This window comes from Haliaeetus leucocephalus, unplaced genomic scaffold, assembly GCF_000737465.1.
Source record: "Haliaeetus leucocephalus isolate CR32 unplaced genomic scaffold, Haliaeetus_leucocephalus-4.0 Scaffold284, whole genome shotgun sequence".
In the NCBI taxonomy this organism is placed as follows: Eukaryota; Metazoa; Chordata; class Aves; order Accipitriformes; family Accipitridae; genus Haliaeetus; species Haliaeetus leucocephalus.
In genome coordinates, this window is record NW_010972720.1 from 9,341,493 (window position 1) to 9,349,238 (window position 7,746).

Here is a 7,746-nt window from a genome sequence, read left to right on the forward strand (position 1 = left end):
TTCAAAATAACAGACCCTGCAAATGACTACAAAGAGGAGTGAAGATGCAGTGACTAGGAGGTATGGACAGACAAGTTGCAGGCTAAAAATAAGACAGAAGGTTCTCTGTCTTTGAAGACTTTATATCAAGGCTTCTGAGGACAAACTACAGTGAAATTAGAGCTTGATACAGCAATCACTGAGCAAGAACCTACAGTGGGATGAGATAACCAGAGCTTGTCTCTAGGCTTAGAAGTCCAGCTGCTTACAGTATACAAGTATTACCAATTTTAAGTTTTTTCCAATTTTTATAGTATTTTTATAGGTATTTTATGTTTCATTGCTCAACAGCTTAAAGCGAAGAACTACATTCTACCTACTTGAAGGTCAGGGCAAGCTTTCTGTAACACTTGTATTTTTTCTTGAATTTCAATCAGTTTTCTTCTTTCTTCTTGTAACTGCTTAAGCTCCTGTTGCTGCTGCTGAAGTTTAGCTTCATAAAACTTCTCTCTGTGTAAGTAAGTTATCCACATATTACTTGGCAAGAAGTTGCCTAAAACATGACTCTACTATCCTTTGACAAAGGCATACCTTGCTTTTTCATTTAGTTCTACGTCTTTTTGTAATTTGTTGGTACTAGCTCGGACATTGTTTGGTTGTTGTTTTGTCTCTTCCACCTCACCCAAAAACAAGTCACCAATATTAGGTGCATTTGCAATTGTTGCTTGAGGTTCTGGATCATCATCCTGAAAGGATGTCAGAAAGGCAGTTAAACTATTTTCAAGTTGATACACAAAATGTAACACGTTTAGCTTGTCAAACTAATTTTTCAAGATTAAACAGTCTGATTAGCTTTATCTTTAGTTCAGATCATAAACTGAGAAGTCACCATCTTCATGGCACCACGACTTTAAGATAAATTAATGAGAGAATTTAAAGTTATAAAGCTCACACTATTGAAACTTCCACTATAAATGCAAGGTAACTTGCCTCATTCTGGAAGCATAAACCACTTGAATTGTATTTTATGCCTACAAATGAGTGGATAGAAACACACAGGCACGTCAAGAAACAAAGGGGGAGGTGAAAAAAGGAATAGAAGGAGACTGAGGTGAACAAGACTACTTAATTACTGTAGTCATGAAGTTAAATATTACTATTAACAGCTTAAATTAAAAACAAAACTACTCTTCAAAGTTGAATCTAAAATATTTTAGAAACAGTCTTCTACATGGTTCTCTATTCCACTTTTCTTGTTTTCATAATTTTTGTATTTTTAGTTCTCAACTTAAATTGAAAATGTCAAAGCTGTAGCCACCATTTCTTTTGTTTTCCAACATGATCGTTCTTAATACAGAACCTGCTGAACAGGAGAAATCATCATCAGTGACCAAGTATGACACAGCTATGCAGACCTACAGTACCATTACTGAGTACATACAGATACAAGCCTTCTAAATATAAAGGAAAGATTAAAGACATGCCATTAATTAGGTTACTTATTAAGGAAGCTGCTGTATCATCTCTAATTCTGATTTATACCACTGTACAGTTAACATCTCTATAGTGATGATAAAAACCAACACTGATCCAGATGCTGAGAAATTTTTGATAGCAGTATAATCTTCAAATAACAATATAGTGTTTATACTGTTGCTATTGTAAAACATATGTTCTAATTGAGATTGATTTTAGAGTTCTCAAAAAGCCTTTACATTTCTGATACACCTATGTGTATTCAATATGCAGACATTACATTAGATGGTGTTCAAATGTGAGCATTCTGTAGGGACATTAGATACATGAAAATATGTTTTTAATACACATCACTAAATTAGCATGAGATATTCTAAATTAAAAATACTTTCTAATTCATAGCTAGCCCTCAAGATTCTAAATAAACAAACAAAAACCCAAAACCACTGCCCCCAAACAAAAATACCCCAACTCGAACATGTTCCAACATCTGAAGATTTTAATTGAAAACAAGTAATTTTTCCTCAGATTGAATGATGTTGCAAAACTGAGGATTCAAACGCTAATATTGATGAATATTCATTATAAGCTTAAAAATATAGATCCATACTATTTAAAAAAATACTAGACTTCTTGGTTCATATTTTGTAATCCAGTGCTAAGGTTAAGCATTAAGGCTATTATTCTGTTAGGTTAGCATCCCCCCAAAAAATTCCAGATTTGAACTTCAGAAGTATCACCTCTGACTTCAGAAAAATTAAACAGTATCTCTTTTTTCCAGCCTAAAAATGGTCATTTTAAATGTTACACTAAGCAGAGTTTTTTTCCCCCTATTAAAAGTTATACATTACATGAAATAATGAATGCTACATTTTTGCTCACAGATTTATATTTATAAAATACCTGCACCATAGCAGCAAGGTTTTGTAATTGTCTAAGTTTCTGTTTTGCAGCTATAAGCCTATTGATCTTCTGCTCAAACTCAGCATCACCAGCAGCATCACCCAGGCTGCTTCTGTGACTAGATATGGAATCTTCACTAACTCTATCTTCTTCCACTTCATCATCTTCACCTTGGGGTAGGTCGATGTCTTTTTCACCCTCCCTATTATGACAGTCTGGAGGTGGGGAGAGGAAGAAACAAAACAGTACCAATGACACATTATTGAAATTCTGAAGTACGCTATAATTACTGGACATTAGAAAAATATCAGCTTAATGATTACACTCTTGAACATTTTGCTCATCAAACAAGGTTCTCCCAAATTCTGTGTGGCTACCAGAAGTATTTGCACTAAAGACTTAAAATTATTACAAAATTTTAGAACATACCTAGAGTAGAAGACATTTTTAGAGTCCTTATATTAGCAGCAGATCGGTTATTTATTTCACAGTCTGTATTAAGATGTCTTCCATCTCTGTTATTAGTACCACACTGTACATTTGAGTTGCTATTTATTTCACTCCAACTACTGATTCCTTGAGGGTTTCTAGGGTAAAATACATTACTCATGTTAACCTTTTAAGAACCGATATCGATGGAATTTTACATCAGCCATTTTATTAACAGGCTTTTATAGGAATGTGTCCTGACTCTTAAAAAAAATAATCAACCCCATATAAAAATCAGTCCAGACATTTGGAATTTCTCAATACCCACCTCTCCAACAGATTTTTTTTTTTTATAGCAATCAGAAGCAGCTATGAATTATCCCTGCTAGATCTACAACAATACAAGAGGCTTTCAAGGTATATGTCTATATTACAAAAGCTGTATATAATTAACAGCTAAATTAGTATTCATTTCTGCAGTGAAGATTCTTGATGCACACAGTTGCCATGTTAGACTAAAGCTCTAAATGCCTCTCTAAAAACTGAAGTTTGTTTTTATTCCAATTCTCCAGTCTAGGCCTGTTAACCTTCTAGTGGAATTCCATACACATAATTCAGTGCTTAAACCCAAAGGAATTACAGATTTTGAAGTCTCTTATAGTGATTTTCTAAATGTCCAATCTAATCTACATTTGCTGTATAAATAAATTACCAAGGACAAGTTCATTATTAATCATCTGTATAAGAAAGCTACTTCAAATTTAAAATTCTGGAAAATTAATGTAGTCACAGAATTAAGTTACTTCTGGTTGACTGAAATAATGTATTGCTTCACAAAACCTACAACAACTTAGCTATAAAGATTCAGGATGACAAAAAATATGATAACCTAATATTTGTAACAGGCTGTGGATCCTCTTGTTCAGAATCACTTTCTGATTCTTCTGTTTCTTCCTCTTCCTTAGTGTTTTCATTCACAGCATCTGTCATCATATCAGATGTTTGCTCATAGTAGTGAACTAACTCACGTAACTCATTCAGCCTCTTACGAACTTCATTAAGCTTCCTGAGGAGAAAAAGAAGAATATGCTATGCGTTTTGTCATATTAATCAAATTATGTAGAGTTGAAAAGCATATATATAATTTAAAGTTCTTAAAAGTTTACTGCCATTTTCCTAGCTGTAAGAACATTCTGCTTGAAGCTCTGAACTCATTTAACTGTCTTGGACCATTTACTACAATGGTCTATAATACTAAAATAAGTCGATTAAAATATGAAATGGCTTCTTAACGCAGAACTTATTAAAAAAGTAACACTCAAAATCACTAAAGCACATTATGAAAAAAATTAAAGAACTTTTACTGAAGCTTTTCTGTTGGATTTAGATTGTCATCCTCTTCACTCTCATTCTGAGAAACCAGGGAATCAGGAGGATAGGGAGCAGATGCCAGGCTATTTGATTCACCATTGACAACAGTCACTATGCCTGCAGGACCAGAAGCAGCTGAAGTTGTACTTCTTTGATCAATACTCCTTTGAGGAGAACCTGAACCAGGAAAAACTACAGAAAAGAAATATAGCTCATAAGAACAACTTGCAAAAAGGAACCCGCTTAACTAAATTATATTAAATTGTAACTACAGAAAATATTACCAACACACAAACCAGCAGTTAATAACTTCTTTTCTTAGAAGAACAAAAGCTTTTGTCTTAAGTTTCATGGCATGCAATGCCAATAGGCATAGAGTAATAAGTAGCTTTTGTAAACAAGACTTCAGTCAGTTCCTTTTAGCTTTATTGAACTTCAGAAGTGGAAGCTTTCATGTGTGAATCCGCCCAAAGTGTTCTTTCAAGGGTTTATTTATGGCTGAATTGCTTTTTTTGAAATTTAACATTTCAACATGATAAAAAGAAAAATCCTATCAATTTTTTTCCTTCGCTCTTTTATCCATATGCTGTAGAACATAGATTTGAGATTTGATATTTGCTTTTTCCAGCTACATGAAATCATATCTAAATATGTTCATATTGTATGCATTAAGTACATGTAGAAAGAAGGGGGTATGGTAATGTAACTATTAAATTAGATGCCCTTCTCCAGAAGCATGCTTCAAGTGCCTCATTTTTTCATGTCAACCAGAATACACTGTGATAACCCCTCAGAAGTTTCCAGCTGTAGGACAAACTTCACCAGTACAAATATACTTCTAGAAATAGAAAGCAAAAGCAGCAAGTAGGCCCACAGCAAGACTTTAAGGAAAAAAAAGCCATCTAAGCAACAGGCCAAAACTCTAGTCCATTCAGACAGTTACGTTCCTTTGGTAAGGCCTATGATTGAAATCCCTGTGCCTAGTGCATGAGAAAGCCTTCTGACAGTGGACAAGCAAACCCCATAACGCCATAAAGCTACTAACATCTGAAGTGTCGAGTACATAAATAGAGATGTACCGTGATAAAAATACAAAAGTTCAAGTTCATGTGTTACACTCCACAAGGCAGATGTGTCACAGACAAGCCTTGAAGAAAAAAATCCCATCATCACATCAGTCAACTTTGATAATGTTATAAACCTAAGTGCTACTCATCATCATTACTTGTAGAGCTCTCCATTAAGCCAGAAACTTATACAGCATTAAAAAACATTTACGTAATATTGCCCCAGCATAGCTTTATCACCCACATTTCATTAACCAGTTGCAAGCTGAAAGACCATGTTACAAACATGCACACTGAAAAAGTTGTGTTCTTGAAAAGATACAATTCTGCCTATATTTACTTACAAGAGGAGTTATTTAGATGCTGGTCACGAAGCGTATGAAGTTCTCCTAACAGTTTGTCCATTTTTTGCTTTTTACCCTGCAACACTCTCATCTTGTTAAAAAGCTGCACCTTCTCATCTGACAGGTGTTCGGACATTGAAGCGTTTCTGCTTTGTGAAATCTCTCTGGTAAGTGAAAGACTTTCTGCTTGCCTTCTATTGTCTGGCACAGATTGTGTCTAAAAAGAGTAATTTCATTTTATTCAGAGTACTATGAAAAAAGCCAAACAAATTGTAAGAAAAAAAAAGCCCTCTTATAGGCTTGCTAGGCTCAACGCCAGAACCAAGAACATTATAAAGGGAAACTAATACTGAAAACTCTCGTGATATCACAATTATATACCGAGTTGATATACAATTATACTGCAATACAGAAACTACTTCTCAGGACTTTCATGAAAAACTGTGGGACAGAAAGCATAGATCGGTCAGCCAATAACTCTTAGGAACACAAAAATGCTGAGCTTTCAAGTTTGGGGAAATCCTAATTACTCCACTACCAAATGCACACAAAATAAGCAAGACAAACATTTAACTGCACTGTTCAAAAGAGTAAGAAAAACGGACAATGGCAAAACTTATACAGTGCAATCCAAGGACTGACCTGAGAATCATGAAGTTGGTTGTGAAAGCGCTGAATTAAGTCATTTAATTCTTCATTCAACTCTGATGTAAGGCTTACTCCTGAAACACTACCTGTAGTCTCTGTTACAACTGCCATACAGAAGGAGGAAGAAATGTAAATATTTTCCATAGTGATGAAATAAAGGCTATTTTATGAAATTGTTTGGTTTAACAAGAACATCAATATACTGCAACTCTTAAAATCCAGCAATTATTTTTAATGTTGTGTCCTTCCCACCAATTTTACTCTTGAAAAGTTACCTCATTATGGAAATTCTAACAAGCCAACTCACAGTTCCTTTGTGAAGAACCATACAAAGGACTTTGTAAGTCTGTTCTGTGTTTTGCTAAAAAGGTCAGAGCAAAATGAAGGGAACCAAGTTGACTAGGGTTGATGGAAACATTTTGCTTGTTCGAAACAAAATTGTTATTACTCAGTATAGCCAAACTAAGAACAGTGCATGTAATTTTACTTCCTTAAAATAATAAATGAACAGGACACCAAGTTCTCATCTTGCTATAAGTTGTAATCTTTACAGCTGCAAACAGAGTCTTGGGGGTTTGTCCTTCAAAAAGCTTTATGAGAGGAATACATTAAAAAGAAAGCTTTTTTCCCCTCCCTGAAACCTCAAACAGTAGTAAGACACAGAACTGGCAGTTGAGAGATCCAAGTAACTCTTTCTTTGTTCCCAAATAGGAACCAACACTTCATAAGAAAAAATCAAGCACAAATATTACTTATTTTCCCCATCGATCATGACTTTGTTACCTGCACAATAAAGTTTTACTATTTTCAAGTTTTAAAACATTTATTTTGCCCTATGTTGAATTTGAATCTTTACATTTCCTACCCTACAGTTCTGGCACATACCACATCTTGAAGTCAGTCAACAGAAACAGCAGCAAGAAACCATTATTAAGAGTGACATAAGTGGAAATGTGAAACAAGTAAAAACACCACCAAAGAATTTAAAAAAAAATTAATCTAATTTATCATAAGTAATCCCATTTTCTACCCACTTCATCTACCCACTCCTCATCAAGATGGTGTTTTGTATATTTGAGGAAAGAAGGGAAAGCAGATTCCATCACAGGTCTACTGCTGCAGAGCAGATAGCAGAAAAGCAATTACTGAAAATCATTTAAGAAACAAGGAAACACTTGCTTCTTTTGCTCCTGTGGTAGCTTTCTAAAAGCTCTCTACCTACCAACTTCTCTGCTTCTCTTCCTACACTAAAATCTGGAGTTTTAACTAGTCCCACCTTCTTCCCTACAGTCTATCAAATCAAGGACAGGAGAAAAGACAGAAAGAGGAGCTCATAAAAGCAAGGAACCTTAAAGAGAGACTTTTTGTAAAATGTAGAAACCAATGTTTATATTTCCACAAATTAAGCTATTTTAAATACAAAAACTAACTGTAGTAAGAACTGCTATCCCATTGTCATGGTTTAACCCCAGCCAGCAACTAAGCACCACGCAGCTGCTCACTCCCTTCCCCCCCCCCCCCCCCAGGGC

At 34.8% G+C, this 7,746-nt stretch overlaps 1 protein-coding gene across 2 annotated transcripts in view; it reads right to left on the reverse strand.

Annotated features, from left to right (window-relative positions):
- The window catches only part of PCM1 (pericentriolar material 1), a 45,825-nt gene that overhangs the window by 25,732 nt on the left and 12,347 nt on the right, over window positions 1-7,746 (reverse strand). For both annotated transcript variants that reach the window (XM_010570043.1, XM_010570042.1), the window contains exons 8-15: window positions 6,212-6,321; window positions 5,570-5,786; window positions 4,152-4,350; window positions 3,677-3,853; window positions 2,788-2,945; window positions 2,359-2,573; window positions 571-725; window positions 360-489 (exon numbers count right to left, since the gene is read on the reverse strand). In XM_010570043.1, the coding sequence (XP_010568345.1) occupies window positions 360-489; window positions 571-725; window positions 2,359-2,573; window positions 2,788-2,945; window positions 3,677-3,853; window positions 4,152-4,350; window positions 5,570-5,786; window positions 6,212-6,321 (1,361 nt within the window). The remainder of the gene's footprint in view (window positions 1-359; window positions 490-570; window positions 726-2,358; window positions 2,574-2,787; window positions 2,946-3,676; window positions 3,854-4,151; window positions 4,351-5,569; window positions 5,787-6,211; window positions 6,322-7,746) is intronic.